The sequence below is a fragment of the Electrophorus electricus genome, chromosome 24, assembly GCF_013358815.1.
Source record: "Electrophorus electricus isolate fEleEle1 chromosome 24, fEleEle1.pri, whole genome shotgun sequence".
NCBI classification, from domain to species: domain Eukaryota; kingdom Metazoa; phylum Chordata; class Actinopteri; order Gymnotiformes; family Gymnotidae; genus Electrophorus; species Electrophorus electricus.
In genome coordinates, this window is record NC_049558.1 from 2621832 (window position 1) to 2638007 (window position 16176).

The following is a 16176-nucleotide window of genomic DNA, read 5'->3' on the forward strand; positions in this document are numbered from 1 at the left end:
TCAAGCTACCTCTCCTCTTTTTTCCAAGAGGGAATAACCTCTCCTTTCTTCCCAAGAGGGAATTACCGCTCCTCTCTTTTCCAAGAGGTTTTAACAGCGCAAATTGCAGGCCCTCTATATGTGGTGTAAATATATCAAAATATAAAATATCTTTCAGTGTTCAGACCTAAGAGAGATTAATGCCTTTATTATATCTAGATAATATATTTAACCAGCGTGTTTTTCTAATCAACAGGTGCCAGTTTTATACACTATTCACTTGGTTTGTTTTCTTTCTCCCTGCCAATGTGATCTATCATTTAGGCTTAAATGTCCCTTGGATCAACCATTATATCATATTCCAAATTCTGTTGCACTGTAAACTTCCACAAAATTTCACCACTCAAACAATGGCTTAGAAAATTGGCTGTGAAAATTGGAAGCCTACTTACTGTCACAGCAAAGAGTATCAGAAAGCACACAACCTGTTGCATGTTTTATTATAACGCTTTTGTCCAGTTCACATCCAGTCTATGTACTCCATGTAGGCTTACTGTTTTCCCCAAATAATCGGGCCCCTTTTCTAAAAACGGTGTTTTCGTGAAACTTTAAACCACTACCAACGTTCAAAAAGGTCAGATGAATAAGGTTGTACGAATAACTAACCAAGAAAAGAACAAATACTAGCAAAATAGCACGATTTTACTAATACGGGCCCATACGTCGCCCTCTCGTGGTGGCATAATGATCAGAAAATGGATTTCCAGCAGCCCATATAAAGCAAGTCTCTGCACGGTTTTGGGTTTTCTTTGCTCTGGCCCACTCCCAACTCTTGAAATGCTTGATAACTATCAAATGATCTGAATATGATGTGCAAAATAAATCTGAGGTGTGTTCTTATGACATAACATTGGATAAGCTTAGAAAAGGCTCAACTACTAGGAAGCCTGTGCCTCTTTCAGTTTAGTTCTTTTCAAGAACATCACTCACTTTCTCCATTATTAAAGCTTAGTGCTTCACTTCTTCCTCATCGAGATTCAAACTCTCGCGTCCGTTTGAAAACTTGTTTGCAGATTTGGTCCTCACAATACAACTCCATGTAAGACAGAGTATCGAAAATTAATAGGTAGACTCAAGTGATTTAAGTTTACATTTACATTTACAGCATTTAGCAGACGCTCTTATCCAGGGCGACTTACAAAAGTGCTTTGTCATTTACTCATAGAATATATCCAAGTACAGTATAGTAGGTTAGAATTAAAAAATACCAATGAACTAGAATACTGTAGAATACAGGGATGAATGCTGATACCTAGAAGTGCAAAATACATAAGGTCTATCTTAAACAATGATAAATGCTTTAAACAGTAAGTGCTAGAGTTTGTTAAAAAGCATAAATAATGCCCTACAATAAGTACTAAATTAGTCAGTCAATAAGGGAGCAGTGTCAGTTGTTCTTTAAATATTCTGCAAATAGATGGGTCTTCAGTCTGCGTTTGAAGACTGCAAGGGACTCTGCTGTCCGGACAGCAAGTGAGAGTTCATTCCACCATCTTGGAGCCAGGACAGAAAATAGTCTCGATGCTTGTCGTCCACTTGAGGTACAGATCGGGCTTTGACCATTGACCTCATGTATGAAGGGACTGGTCCATTTTTGGATTTGTAGGCAAGCATCAAGGTTTTGAATCTGATGCATGCAGCTACAGAGAGCCAATGAAGGGAGCGCAGCAGTGGAGTAACGTGTGAACTTCGGAAGATTGAAGACCAGTCGTGCTGCTGCATTCTGGACAAGTTGTAGAGGTTTGATTGCTCTTAGAGGAAGACCAGCAAGTAATGAGTTGCAGTAGTCTAGCTTTGAGATCACAAGAGACTGCACAAGCACCTGGGTAGTTTCCTGCGAAAGAAAGGGTCGAATCCTTCGTATGTTACAAAGGAGGAATCTGCAAGCCTGGGTTAGATTAGAAACATGAGCTGAGTACGACAACTGGTTGTCCAAAGTTACGCCCAGGCTACGGGCAGCTTTGGATGGTGATACCAGGGAGTTCTCAAAGGAAACAGTGAGGTCATGGTAAGGGTTGGGAGTACCTGGGATGAACAGAAGCTCAGTTTTACTGGGGTTTGAGGAAAATTGATTTTAAGAGGAAACACAACCACAATTTGTGCCATGGTGCTTTTAGAACTCTTTGTGGTTTTTAGGTTGTTTGCTGTATTAAAAAATAAATTGTAGGTCATATTCATACCAGGTGTAATTTGTCGTCCGCGATCCAGTGTGCCCAGGCTCTGTTCTTCTTTCCCCATTCTGTGTGCACACCTGTTTCTTCCCTTTCCAGGTGACCAGAGACTGTAACGAAACAGGTTTCATCATTTCTTTTTTTTAAGCACTGGCTTTATTTATTTTATTTTTTGTTTGAGGTACACAAGCTGATGTTTGATTTTCAGATATAAAGTTTTAATTATGGCAATATGTTTATGCATATATCTTCTGCTTTCCTCAACATTACAAACTAAAATGAACACTCAAGAGGCGTCATAAAAAATTAACACTCCACACAAAATTGCTATGTAAATAAAAAACTGTGACTTCATTAAAATCTGAAATTGAACTTCATGATAAAATTTATTAAGTTGACAAACTGAGTAATTATGGAAAGTGAAAAACTACAAGTGAATATAATTTGTTACAATTAATAAATTTGGAAATCATTCATGATAGGATTTCAAACAGTCCATGATCCTACTGTTTTTCTACAGTTTATTTCATGTCAAATATTTGAATGTTGTGTGTGTGTGTGTGTGCGTGTGTGTGTTAAAAGAACATATATGCACTTTATCCCTTTTTTCTGAAATATAAGATAATTCATGTATCTGTCACTTTATAGGAGGAAAAGTGGATTTGTTCTGGCACAGTGATTTAAATTGAATGTACAAAATTGTCACTGAGCTAAAAAATAATCCATTGATTTAATTCCAGAGAAACCCCATTATGCTGTTAGTTATGACCACTGGTAATAATCAAAATTCTTTCAAATGACTTTATGAACAGATGTTATAAATGAAAACTGTAACCTTCAAAGTTCCAATACATCACTGAGTCATTTTATCTTAAAGAGTGAAATTAATGGTTTACCCTGCAGTGCCTCTTATCCAAGCCTTTGGTGAATTCATCAAACTCCTCATCCACTTTGAAGGAGAGGACATAATTTCTTAAAGCACTGAGAGTTTTGATTACATAGACATCAGCGCCCTGCTCAGTCACCTTACATTGCTTTAACTTCAGAGCAATTTTACGAGTGTACAGGCTAACCCCTTGGGGAGCGCAAGATTAAATGAGCACTGATTTCACTGCACATTTTAAAAAGCAAACAGTTTCAGTCAGCTATGGCTTATGTTCAATATTTTGGGCCAATTTCTTGGACATGGATTAAGCATGTTCTTGAACTACAGTAAAACGTCTGTGGTGATTTACTGTCAAAGACTCATTAATCTTAGTCTGGGAAACCTGCCTTTTATTTTACCTATTAGGCATATGAGAAAACACATAATAAGTTGAAGTCACCATCAGTTATCTTCAAAGAATGGTTTGCATAGCATATAATCTTAGAGAAAATATTCACAAACTAATTTAGCAGTAAATACAGCCTCACCCAAAGCTATCATGTATCCCTCAAAGTTGGTGTTGCTAAGCAGATCCCATGTACAACAAAGGCTGGCCGGCAATTTGTCAATTAACTGCTAAGAAAGAAAAACAAGACTAATGTGAGTGTAAGAAATAGGTAGAGATATCAGGCTTTAAAAAGAGATGCACTAAGTGGGTGGTGCTGTGACAAGCTTTTGTGAATAGGCAGTGGTCTGGCATATCTCTGACACACACGCACGATAGACGAGGAATTGTATGCAAACAGGTAGGACAGAACACACATTATAACACAAAATTAATCCTGGTGTACTTACTCAGGTTTTAAATGATTAGTGATTACAAAGCAATTACTCAGGCAATAATGACATTCCGCAGGATACAGCATCAAAAATGAAGGCTTTGAAATAAATTAATTATCTTATATGAGCATAATGTAGGTTTATTGACAAATCAGTCTGAATTTTTTTCTTATGCACTTTTTCATAAATTATTGGGTGCTGTATAAATTGATAATGTAGCTAAAATAAATTATCTGAATTAAAGATTTGATATATAAACCAAATATTTCTTTTTAACAAGTCATTGACCCAGCAGAGAAAGTATGTTTTGAAATGTGCAGCTAAAATAAGTGGAACAGATGTTACAGAAAAAATACACTCAAATTCTCAGGTCTTTAGAATAGTTTCATTATAAAATCAAATTTCACTCTTCCAAGCTGTAAAGAGGTCCACACTATTGGATTTTTCCTTGTATTACATTGTCATCCAATCATAGCAATACACTTAAAGTTTCCTCTGTATGCATGAGGAAATCATGATTGTATTAGGTTCTTCCCACACACATAAAAAAACAAAGACTATCCCTTTTACATAACTTGCATTGTTAACTTTCACAACAGGTGATATGATTCTTTCACCTTTGGAGTGGAGTGCTGTATAAAATGTTAAATCCTAAAAGTGTGAACCGTAGGTATAAAGAATGTTTTTGTTTTTTTTACATGACTACAAGGAGGCAATAAAACAATATAGGTCCAGCAATATAGCAGAACATTTAACATCCAGTGAGGCAAGGTGTATTTTTGATCATCTATTAAATCACATTTAGACATGTGGAGCCTGTAAGACTGACTCACCCAAATGTCTGGTTACTTCAGCATGTTGAAGCAAATCTGTGGTTCCATCAACTTGTCTTACAACTCTGTCCAAAACAATGCTTTCAGAAAACACTGGCACATTTCTGTGTATGCAAATTAAGTAAGACAACATTAAAGATAAAGAGGCCACAAAGATCATGACTGATGCAATACAAACATTTTTATTGAAATTTTAAAAAACAAAGCAGTCCAAATAAATGTGTACTGCCCAACATCTCAAGATACTCCAATAATACCACTATCAAAAATACTGTAACTCTACATCAAAAACGTGCCTCAGTGGATTTCAAAGAACAAAAAACTGTAAAAAAAAAAAAAAAAAAAGTAACATTAATTACAATTCAAGGTACATTTCAGTTGCAAAAGTTGCAATTTTAAAAGACAGTGTACATGATTGCTCTAAAATGTGCTGTCAAAACAAATACAAACAAAGCATTTGTGTATAAATGGAGACAAACATTTTTTTGATCTGGCCTGAAGAACATGTGCTGGCTCTGAGTTGCAAGGACAGCAGCGGGAGGATAGTATTTGGCAGTTCACGCACACACTCTCACACACACTCACACACACACTCACACACTCACACACACACACTCACACACTCACACACACACACTCACACACACACACTCACACACACACACTCACACACACACACTCACACTCACACACTCACACTCACACACTCACACTCACACTCACACTCACACTCACACACTCACACTCACACACTCACACACTCACACACTCACACACACACTCACACACTCACACACACACTCACACACACACTCACACACACACTCACACACACACTCACACACACACTCACACACACACTCACACACAGCGAGTGATGCCAGTTCTACAGTTCCAACTCAGTCAGCAGTGCCAGTATACCTCTGGAGAGGAGCTAGGATAACATTGGCGTTCTTCTTCTCACTCTCATCACTGTACAGGCCCAGGTGGTGGATGTAGTCCAGCACATGGTCTGGCAACAGGTACCGCACACTCTGGCCTCTACACAGAGCGCGTCTCACGTGGGTGGCTGAGATTTCGTTGGTCACCCACTCCCTCACGATGTGGATGTTCCTGCGATGCTTGTGCAGCACGTCTGATTGGTAGACGAACTTCTCGGCATCGCAGCCGCTCCTGGTGATGCACACCAGGCCGTAGCGGCCGACAATCTCGGCGATATCGTCGTGCTTCCACAGGTGGGGCACGCTGAAAGACTCGAGCACATCAGCTCCACACAGCAGCTTCAGCTCAGGAGCAGCTGAAAAAGCAAACCTGCATCAGTTTTTCACGCCAAGAACTACTGAAAAAAAACAAACAAACAGGTAGCCTCAAAGTTAAGGTGAAAAGCCAAAACCTCTTTAGTGTCAAAACTTAACTTTAGTTTTGTAATGGAGCTATGAGGCTAGCCTAGCTAACAAGTAACTGAAGCTTATAACTAACAATTAGTATTATGCCAACTACATGATAAAAGAAGAAACCTCCCCCATACAAAAAAAACAAACATGATCTGTAGGTTTCTTCTCCGGGCTTCTGCTCTTGCAACAGTATAAACAATGACATGTGCTTGCAGTTAGTATTATATTGTTTTGTAGTGTGAGCTGTTAGATACAGTGTTACACCGCTGTTCAGTTGACGGCAGTTCATAGTACATAATTGAGTTCTACTCTAAGAACACAACTGCATAACACTGATACTAAATTATGTTATGAAATCTTTTACATTTATTTTAAATATTCGAACAAATCTCTAGGGCAATTGTGGGTTTACATGTGCCTAGAAGATATGAGTGAGTGACAGAAAGCAAACTCCCTCTTGTTGCTTTGCAGTAGGGTCCTCTGAGTCTTAAAGCACACTGCCATTGGAGAGAGCATTCCTGCTTTCGCACAGTACCTGTTCTGCTGGGATCTATAGAGGAACTTTGGCATATATCATCATTCTCCTCCAGCCTGCTTCTCTTCCCAAACCTCACGGTGTCCACCTCAGCTTGATTCTTGTCTGCAAACAGTTCAGCGTGATGGTGCCTTTTGAAGACACAATGGAAAGAAGAATTGAAAAAACAGGATTTCTTCATCCAAACAAGTAAAATTAATGCGCCATGACACAATTAAAAAAAAAACTAATTGTCTGCGTATAAAATGATAAAACATACAATAAGAAATTAGTAGAATCTAAATTAGAGAGACATAATCCTAAGATTACTATATTACTTTAATAGGTGCTTCTGTCCTAAGAACAGCCACAGAATCAGGGACTAAACATAAAACCCTCCGACGTGATGCATGTCCCTGATTATATAGGAATATGAAATACATAAAGCAAGGCCCACCGATGCCCACTGCATTAGGGTGCCCCAGAAACTCACACACATTCTTGCCCATCTTACGATTGACACCAAAATCACAAGTATGTGAAAGAGGCCCTCACCTGACGACCTTGGCTGTCTCCACCCACTCGGCCTGCTGACTCTCCCAGTCATCCACAGTAATCCAGTTGGAGGTCTCCGTAGCCAGTCTGGCCATCTCCACCCGATGGAGAGCCTCAATCAGACCCTTCTTCTTATAGGCATCACCGACAGGTGAGATGATGCCTTTTACCACCTGGTACCTTCCTATATAATAATAATAATAATAATAATAATAATAATAATAATAATAATAATAATAATTGTAAAAGTAAATAAAATGAAAAGATAAAATTAAATAAATGTATATAGATAAGTGAATTTAAAAAACCACACACATAAATCCCCCCAAAAACTTTGAATTTGCTGTATACCAAAGAAATATGAACTTTATAAGGTGGCTTTCCACTTGATCCAAATCTAATTTGTAGTATATTAAAACAATCTTGCACAAAACTAAATCTCTATCTATGCAGTTAGATGTATATCATTTACATACAAAAGAACCAGTATTTGTCTGTGCACTTTCCACGTACCAGTGTCCTCCAGGTAATCCCGTGCGAGCTCAAACATACGTAGGTGCATGTTTGTGATGGGGTTAAAAGAGCCACAGGCTAACAGAACCACTTTGATTCTCTCCTGCAGTGCCATTGGTGATGCCAGAGATCTTATGAGAGAACTAATTCTGGACCTGAGAAAATATTTCATCAATTGTCAATAGTTGGAGAAGTTAATCAAGTTAAAACAATTTACTAAACACAAACTAATACACTGTTTAAGTGGCAATATTTTTAAAGTCTGGATACTTTTTAATTACATTAGTTTTACTAAAGAACATCTGGTTATGACTCGTACTACAGCCAACACCTCGGCCAATCACAATCGTTTCTATCTGAAAAGATCAATAACAACAACAAAAATCAGCATCTCAAAAGATGCTGTAGACTGTAGCAATAAATCCGCCTCCCAGATCGGTGTCTTGTCCTTATCAGACAGTTCCTCTGACTCGGACACTGCTTAATAGAAGGGCACCAGTACCGCAGTTTCTATGCTAATACTGGGACAACTGGGAGGGGAAGGGATGGGGACGACTCTCCTTTGATGACGCATGTACACTGTTCTCTATACGGACACAACTTTCTTTTTGTCTAGTGGGGTCTTTTCCAAGCAGCCACACGTCTAATGTGTGAAGTACTAGCAGAAAGTCTTAGCTCAGCAGCTCGAATGTCACCAGAGATTTTGAATCGTGTAGAATCATGTCTGGTAAAGCCAGAACCGGGGGAACGTTATTGAACACACTTCTTAATTAATGACTAGATTATAATCTATATCATAAGAAACACCTAGATGCGAATACGATTTCTAGCTAGATAGTGAGGTATTTAGTTTCATTTCTTAGTCAAGCCATGCTGCATAAAACAAAAAAAAAAGTAAAACTATAATAAAAAATATTTTAAGATGTTGACATTTATGTATAAGAAATATATCTCGGTGGATTCAAATAGCTGACCTTAGTTAAGTAATTTGCGTGCTGTTAGATTAGACATATAAAACAAACACGCATACTTTCCCCATTACTTACCAAAACAGATCACGTCACTCCTCAGCTTCCTGTGTAAGTAAGCGATGTTGTGATTGGTTCTAAGTAACGTTTCCTTTGACTGGTTTCTAGGCGCGCCCAACAACGCCACAGGAAGCTGTGAGAGGATTTAATGTCTTGGCTTTACCTCACGTTGCTTTATTGTACATAACAAGACCATGTATCAGACAGATTTTTTTTAGATAAAAAGTGTCGAGAAACAATCCAAGGCTGTCCATTTGTTTTTTTTAAAACCTCAGTGTGGCGCAGTAATTGTGCAAATTGTTTTACTTTATGAAGGCTGGTAAAGTGTAATTTAGCCAGAAATCCTTGTTTCTCTAGCTAGCGGTTAGCTAATCTAGCCTAACGCTACCTAATCTGGTACGTCTAAAGCATATAAAGCAGAAGTGCTTTGGAAAAGCGAATCGGTGAGATCTCTGTTTAATTGCTCTTTAAAATGATAACTCGACGAAGTTACAGTCTGACAGTTGTAGCTGTCTTGCTAGGTGGTCATTTAACCTAGATAGGGTTAGCTATCTGAACGCATTTTACTGCCAATTGAAACAGGTCCCACATTGAACAAGTTCGTCCCTTGATGGACCCATCCTGGGGTTTATAGTCCTGCATGAGTTTTGGCTCTCTGGCTGTGTGAATAGGCAACGCTAATAGAGTTGTAGTGACAAGGCTAGCTAATGGTGTTTGTTGTATATCTGCAATAAAGGGACACAGGATGGCTTCTAGAGGCAAATCAGAAACGGGTAAGCTAAAGCAGAACATGGAGGAGCAACTGGATAGGCTAATGCAACAACTTCAAGATTTAGAGGAATGCAGGTAATAAACATTTCTACTAGCACTGAGTGCTGGTTTTTACCTAGAGCATACTGACACGGATGTAGTAGAATATAACTTGTAAGGCTAATTTGAACAGTTGTGCTTTTCAGAAATGGGACTGGTTTTCAGGGCTTGTTTTAACAAACTAGTGGAATACTGTGGAAGACTTTAGTGGAAGACTGGCACCTTGCTTCACTTATGTTTATATTCTAGAGAAGAGCTTGACAATGAGGAATACGAGGAAACAAAAAAAGAGACATTGGAGCAGTTGAGTGAGTTCAATGAGTCATTAATGAAGCTCATGTCGGGGAACATGACCCTTGTTGATGAACTAGGAGGGATGCAACTGGTAAGATTTTGAGTTCTGATGTTAACTGGTCTGTAGCTTGGTAAAGCAGAGCGCACACTTAATTTCACATTTTGTTTTCTGTCAGGCTATCCAAGCTGCCATTAGCCAGGCGTTTAAGACCCCTGAAGTTATTCGACTGTTTGCTAAGAAGCAGCCCGGACAGTTAAGGACACGGCTAGCAGAGGTAATGCATGCGGGTGTAGGTGTTAATATGATCTTAAGTGTGGCTAGCCTAATGTTCCTGATGCAGGTTGCCATTACTGTGCTTTGTCTTCAGATGGACCGTGATATGATGGTGGGGAAACTTCCTAGAGACCAGTACACTGAGCAGAAAGTAGAGATCCTATCAGCTCTGAGAAAACTGGGAGAGAAGGTGAGTTGTGTGTGCCTGGGTTCTTCCACTCTGATCCATTTGTTAATGTTGGGGACAGAGTGGCAGGAAATCCCCCTTTTTTCTCTTGCCTTCAAAAACAAGTTTCAAGACAAGGCAGAATTTTAGATAGTTGGACAGGCATACTGCTGGCATGATTTGATGATGTTTTTCAAATAAACAATTGATTTGTTTGTCATTCCTAGCTTTGAACTGTTATCCTGCCTCACCATCACGTTTCTCTTAAAATCGCAGCTTACAACTGAGGATGATGCTTTTCTTGCAGCAAATGCTAGTGCAACTCTCAGCCAATTTGAGAAGATTTCTGCTAACCTGGGTGAGTGCTGAAGGGTCATTCTGTCTCGCTATATTCAGGTCAATTTAATTGCAGTCGTGGGGATTTTCCCAGAAAATTTGAGAAGCACAAACAGTAGGCAAACAGTTGCCGAGTTGAGCTGTGATACCTTTTGCATTAACATCAGGATGTGGAATTATGTTCCTGTGGTATCAATTGCACAGTAACTAGTTGCGTGTTCCACATACAAATTCAGTAAATACCACCTTGTCCTGTCCGTATTGATTTGAGTCCCCGGATGAAAACAGACTGATGTGTTTGGAAAACACTACCTTTAGCACCTTTTTGTTTCCAGGTGATGGTGTAAATGTACTGTAACAAATCCTTTTCCCCCTAAATTTCCTATAGGATCAGAAGATAAAATAATGGCCTTAGCAAGTTCTGGAGTTGAAAAGACCTCAGCCTAGGGATGCTGATGTTATATAAATGCTGTTAATTCTTAAAGGTGTTTTAATGTGATATGTAGTCCTACAGATCAGATCACAATTTTTAGGTGCCATTCAACGAAATATGTTTTTAAATCATGTACTTATTTGGACAGTCAACCTGAATAATCTTACTCAAGATAATCTCTTTTAACTAATGTATGCTTGTATACATATTCGGTACGATAGCTGCGATCAGGAATCCTCAGAATGTCAGATGAAATGTATAGTATGTACATTTGCAACACCCTTCACATTTTTCAGCTAACGGTCGACAGATTTCAACAGTTTTGAGTGTTCAAAACTGCATGCTTTTGCTTTGCTTCTATTAGGAATGTATTGGGCTCTGGCCATGTAAGTTATGGTTGCGTGGTTATAAAATGAGTAATAATTGTATCTTCTATGTATTCTGTATAGAAGTGGTTCAACTAATGTTGAATAATAATGTTTTGTATGATAGTACAAAAGTTGCTCAGAAATGGCAGCATCTGGAAAGTTGCAGTCATTTCTTTTTCTTTGTTTTACCATTTGTAAAAATACATAAAATGTGCATTTATCATTGGTATGTTCTCTAATTGTGAAATGGTATTTGGGGAGGGGGGGAAACGTACCTAAAACAGGAAGTCTTTCGATATGAACAACATGGGTGCATTCAAGTGATTTAAATATCTCGTGCTCTATACATCATATGTGACATATTTCCAGAGAATGAAGATGAGTACTGCAGTTCTTAAATCTGGTTGCCTTGTTCGGGTGCTAACATAATGCAAATTCATTATTTTTAAAGGAAGAACCTTTAGCAATACCAAGTTTCCAGAATAAAAATAAATGATTAATTTAGACCCACTGTATAACCACATCCCTGCATCACTAGGACCAATGCAGAATGAGATTGCAGATATTTCTATTCCACTTCATACTTCAGTCTCCCACTAGAGGGCGATGTTCAACAAATATTTGTAGATGACAGTCTACAATCATCGCGGAAGATGGGTGTGCCTGAGGAAAGATCAACACTACTAAATAATGAATGCCCCATAATGAATTAGTGTTTATAAACTATATGCTTTCTCATTTAAACTAATTGAACATTTAAACTCTGAAAACAGACATTTTTAGACTCCCAAGTTAAAGCAGTTTGGCTACAGATAAGTACCAGTCATGGCCTCTAGTATCTCCAGTTATTTATTTTTGGAAAGAAATGCACAACAAAAAAATTGCAGCGTCACACTTAATCCCATCTCCTCATCCTTTATTTTGTTCATGAGCAAGCATCAACTTCACTACAGTTTGCCTTTGAACGGTAGAAAAGTGAATGAGCACGAGGGCAGCATCCAACATTTCAAGACCACTCCCCACCTTATGTTTTAAGAGCAAAAAATAAAAGCAATCTGAAAGACAATGACATTTGAAAGGTGTGAATCTGTGAAATGGGCGAGCTTTGATTCAGTAGTATAGTCTCTGTATTACCCTCTGAAGTCCACAGTTCTGTGTATAATGCATGAGAAATGTATCTGAATTATTCATGCAAAGTCAATGGCCCATTACATACCCACATATTCACACACTTGTGTTTAGATTTCTAGATCAGGTATGGACGCTTTAGCATATAAAACAGAATGATGTGAATATTTGATGGGCATGAAATGGGCAAACTTGCTCAGGAAATCTTATGAGAGGGTCATGGCTCACCTACCCCCATATGACCAACTGTACTGGGAAGAGAATTAACTGCAGTTTTCCTTTAACTCAAACCTGGTTTCATGGAATGGTCTGGTATCATCTGATGGTTTTAAGAAAGAATGTTTCAAAGTTGCACAAAAAGTTACATGTACAAAATACCCTATGAAAACCATGTGAGAGATCTCAGAGCTCGCTACATAGTTTGCGCAAGAAATGTGTGTGGAGGGGAAAAGGTCATTTTACCAGTTATAAAGCTTATGCTTCCCTCTGAGTCTTGGTCAAGAAGTCAGATTTTACACTTCAGAATGAGCTTTCACTATACAGGTTGTTAAATTCATATCCACATATGCCGCCTAAAGAACTTCAATAATATACATCTCTTTAGAAGTGGATTTACTCAAACATGATTTAGTACAATATTTATTGATGATACAATATGGACCTACTTTCTCTACACATCAACATGAACACAGGACACCTATGTAGGACAATTAAAACAACCACTTATGATAAAACTAGCTGCAGCCCCCTATTTGAACAAAAATCATTCCCCTACAACTGTAAAATCTAATATTAAATAATTACAAAAGAAGGAGATGGCCACAGCTCGAATAGTGTGGATGAGTGTTTAGTTAGTTATGTTAGTAATGCGCAGTGATAGGCAAAAGGCACTCCCAACTCCGCCAGCTAAAATCTAGAGCCCGCAGGCCCTGTTTATTTATTTAGTTTTTTTTCGGGGGGGGGGGGGGGGGGGGGGGGTTATTGGGGTTTTTTCTGAAGGGGAATTATTGGTTGTGAATGTAACCAAAAAAAAAAAAAAGGAAGAAAGAAACATGAATAAAGGAAATAATTTTTGACATCAGTATACTTGCCTTTTCACCGGGTCATAAAATAGACCTTTTCTTACTAATCTGTGACAAGTATATATGTTTACGGTTTGTTTGTTTTGCAATAAATTGAGAATGTCCAAAGATTCCAAGGAATCAAGAAACTAGTTGTCTGAATTAAGTACCATGTATGAAGATGCTGCAAGCCAACATTATCTTCAAAGCTTAATTTTCTTCAGACTGCCTATAATTGTGCGGACATAATTCCAAGGGCCTGGCTGTACACTGCAGGTAACAAGAACAAAAGTGATACTTTAGAAGGATCTATGTGGAAATGACCTGCACACAGCCTGCAGAGATTCAAACCGACACCAGGAGGATAAAAAATATACCAAACGTAAACAAACATGTACAGTAGAGCTCCAAGTACAGCAAAACTTAGTAAAGTACTGCAAAGAAAGTTTGGTGTTTTAAGATTACCTGTTGCTGAATACCTGTATGTTTTCTCAAGTATTCATATTAATGTATGTTCCAAAGGACGATTCCTCTGAGGCCAAGGAAGGACAGAATGCCAATAAAGGTTTAAAACAAGCTTAAACAGACTTTAAAGAACAAGCGTCCATGAAATTTTAGCAGTTCAATTAACTGATTATTTTTCAGCAGGAATTTTGTTTACAGAAAGCAGAATTAAAGCTAACAGAATTGGCAAACTATGGAAGCTCCTTTTGTCCAAACTTGAGTAAGATCGGTGCGGTCCGAATGGATCGTGACCGAGCAGACAGCATTATAGGAAAAATTCTTGCTACCACTGGCTTAAACGCCTGCAGTGTGCCTGAACTATACAACACACAGTACCACTCATAAAACAAATGTATAGTCATCACCTGAACGTGACTATTCAGCGTCTCCAAAACAGAAACCTCTGTCCAACAACGGACCTTCATGAGAACTAGAATCATCAGAGTCTCAGTCATAGTATTTGTACTGTTTAAAGTATAACCAAAACACTGAACCGAGTCCACGCTCACCCACTCCATTTAAATAAAAACATAAAACAAAGCAATAGATACCCACCTCCAAGAAACAAGACCAAATGAGCAACATTTTGCCACAGAAACCTCAGCCTCTGTCATGGGTTTCTCTCTGTCAAGAAGACATGTCACACAAGCATGATGGAAGAGCTCTGCTAAATTGTCCGAAACATGCCGTGGGCTCTGTGACGCTAATCATACAGCGGGTGCTGTGGCGCTTTGGATACTGGACACCATCGGTTAGGCTTCGCACTGACACACAACTAATTACATGGTTTCATTGTATTTACAAAATATCAAAAAGCAATCTTCTTTTTCTCTATGCAGGACTTTGCAAATTTTCTCATGCACTATAGAGAGAAGGACCAAAAAAAAAAACAGAAGAAAAAGGTCAACGGTGAGCAAGAAGCGTCTTGGCCTTCCTGTCTCCAGGACAGAGCACACGCAGGGAAAAACAGCACGCCGAAGCTTCTCGAAAGGACCTGTAGCAAACCAATTACAAATTCATGTGCAATATACATAAAATCATTCTCAATTTGAAAGACTTAACATGTAAAAGGAAAAAGTGCAAGGCTGTATCCTTACATAGCTAGTAATACAAATAAGAAATAAAAAAAACAAATCTAGGCCAGGTTTCCCTTGGTTAAAAAACAAGAAATAATTTAAAAACTTGCATTCAGCTATTATGTGATAACTATACTACACTGAATATCACCACTAAGCTGATACCAGAGAAGCCCTGGCCAATGGAAATGAAGTTGACTCTGCAACATCTGTCACCACAGACACTAAATATATATGTATTCATGTTCTCAGCCTGAAGAACATTTTTGTTGTTTTGAACTCATGGCTCTGTAGGTAGGCAAGGGGACTCCCCGCAGGTGGAGAGGTGAGACAGTGAATAAGCAGGTGGAGGTGTGTGTACAGGTGTGCGTGTGATGGAGGTCATGTGTGTCAGTAGGTGAGGGTGGAGTCGTCCCACTCCAGCTGTTGCTGTCGGCTGGTGCCCTGCTGGTCCTCCTGCTCCACCCCCTCTTCATCCTCGCTGCTCTCTGACTCGGCGCTGGTGATGTCGTCTTCCTCCTCGCCGTCCTCGCTCTCCTCTTCCTCTTCCTCCTCTTCCTCGCTGCTGTGTTGGTCCTCATAAGTCTGCCGAGGAGCAGACACAGGGAGAAAGAGAGACAGACAGTAAGAGAGAGAGAGAAAGGATAAGAGGGAGAGAATGAGTGAGGGAAAGAAAGAGTAAAAAAAAAGGAGTGATGAGGATGGAATATGATTTTTTTTTTCATTTCCGTTACATAATTCAGGAGCCCACTGGCTTCAGTGTGTCCATTTAAGGATTCCTCTGCAGTCTTCTGGGATGATAGAATCCTGCAGAAACCCTTGCCAGTCCAGAGCACTGCCTTTCCTCTAACCTGTCATTCTGATTCTAGTTTTGCTTGGAGATGATGTAACAAATTGTTACTGTTGCAAGAAAAAACTCACTTCCTTCATAGCAGCCTGCCATCACAATCACAGCTTCACGCTGTTCATGCTAA

At 38.9% G+C, this 16176-nt stretch overlaps 3 protein-coding genes across 5 annotated transcripts in view; 1 reads left to right on the forward strand and 2 right to left on the reverse strand.

The window, feature by feature from the left end:
- Nucleotides 1-4906: 4906 nt before the first annotated feature.
- Nucleotides 4907-8833, reverse strand: LOC113581275 (nicotinamide/nicotinic acid mononucleotide adenylyltransferase 1). 2 transcript variants are annotated; one of them, XM_027016295.2, is made up of 6 exons: nucleotides 8771-8833; nucleotides 7725-7879; nucleotides 7212-7395; nucleotides 6678-6808; nucleotides 5670-6045; nucleotides 4907-5070 (listed from the first exon to the last, which is right to left on the reverse strand). In XM_027016295.2, exons 2-6 carry the CDS (start codon nucleotides 7837-7839, stop codon nucleotides 5046-5048), a joined length of 831 nt encoding a protein of 276 aa, XP_026872096.1. In that variant the 5' UTR covers nucleotides 7840-7879; nucleotides 8771-8833; the 3' UTR covers nucleotides 4907-5045. The 2 variants fall into 2 exon arrangements, with proteins under 2 accessions (XP_026872096.1, XP_026872097.1); XM_027016296.2 differs by lacking the exon at nucleotides 8771-8833 and adding an exon at nucleotides 8699-8757.
- A 32-nt stretch (nucleotides 8834-8865) lies between these two features.
- lzic (leucine zipper and CTNNBIP1 domain containing) lies at nucleotides 8866-11658 on the forward strand. The gene is made up of 7 exons (XM_027016343.2): nucleotides 8866-9195; nucleotides 9489-9598; nucleotides 9812-9947; nucleotides 10033-10131; nucleotides 10225-10320; nucleotides 10573-10654; nucleotides 11021-11658. Exons 2-7 carry the CDS (start codon nucleotides 9498-9500, stop codon nucleotides 11077-11079), a joined length of 573 nt encoding a protein of 190 aa, XP_026872144.2. The 5' UTR covers nucleotides 8866-9195; nucleotides 9489-9497; the 3' UTR covers nucleotides 11080-11658.
- A 656-nt stretch (nucleotides 11659-12314) lies between these two features.
- Nucleotides 12315-16176, reverse strand: part of clstn1 (calsyntenin 1) — a 30423-nt gene continuing 26561 nt past the window's right edge. For both annotated transcript variants that reach the window (XM_027016342.2, XM_027016341.2), the window contains one exon: nucleotides 12315-15787. In XM_027016342.2, the coding sequence (XP_026872143.2) occupies nucleotides 15593-15787 (195 nt within the window). In that variant the 3' untranslated portion in view covers nucleotides 12315-15592. The remainder of the gene's footprint in view (nucleotides 15788-16176) is intronic.

Bases quoted from the DNA above. Each gene is read 5' to 3' on its own strand.
- lzic (XM_027016343.2), top strand. From the start codon at position 9,498: ATGGCTTCTAGAGGCAAATCAGAAACGGGTAAGCTAAAGCAGAACATG. The intron at 9,599-9,811 runs GTAATAAACATT...TTTATATTCTAG, and splicing joins CAAGATTTAGAGGAATGCAG to AGAAGAGCTTGACAATGAGG. The intron at 10,655-11,020 runs GTGAGTGCTGAA...AATTTCCTATAG, and splicing joins GAAGATTTCTGCTAACCTGG to GATCAGAAGATAAAATAATG.
- LOC113581275 (XM_027016295.2), bottom strand. From the start codon at position 7,839: ATGGCACTGCAGGAGAGAATCAAAGTGGTTCTGTTAGCCTGTGGCTCT. The intron at 7,396-7,724 runs GTACGTGGAAAG...ATTATTATATAG, and splicing joins GGATTACCTGGAGGACACTG to GAAGGTACCAGGTGGTAAAA. The intron at 6,046-6,677 runs GTACTGTGCGAA...TTGCTTTTTCAG, and splicing joins TATAGATCCCAGCAGAACAG to CTGCTCCTGAGCTGAAGCTG.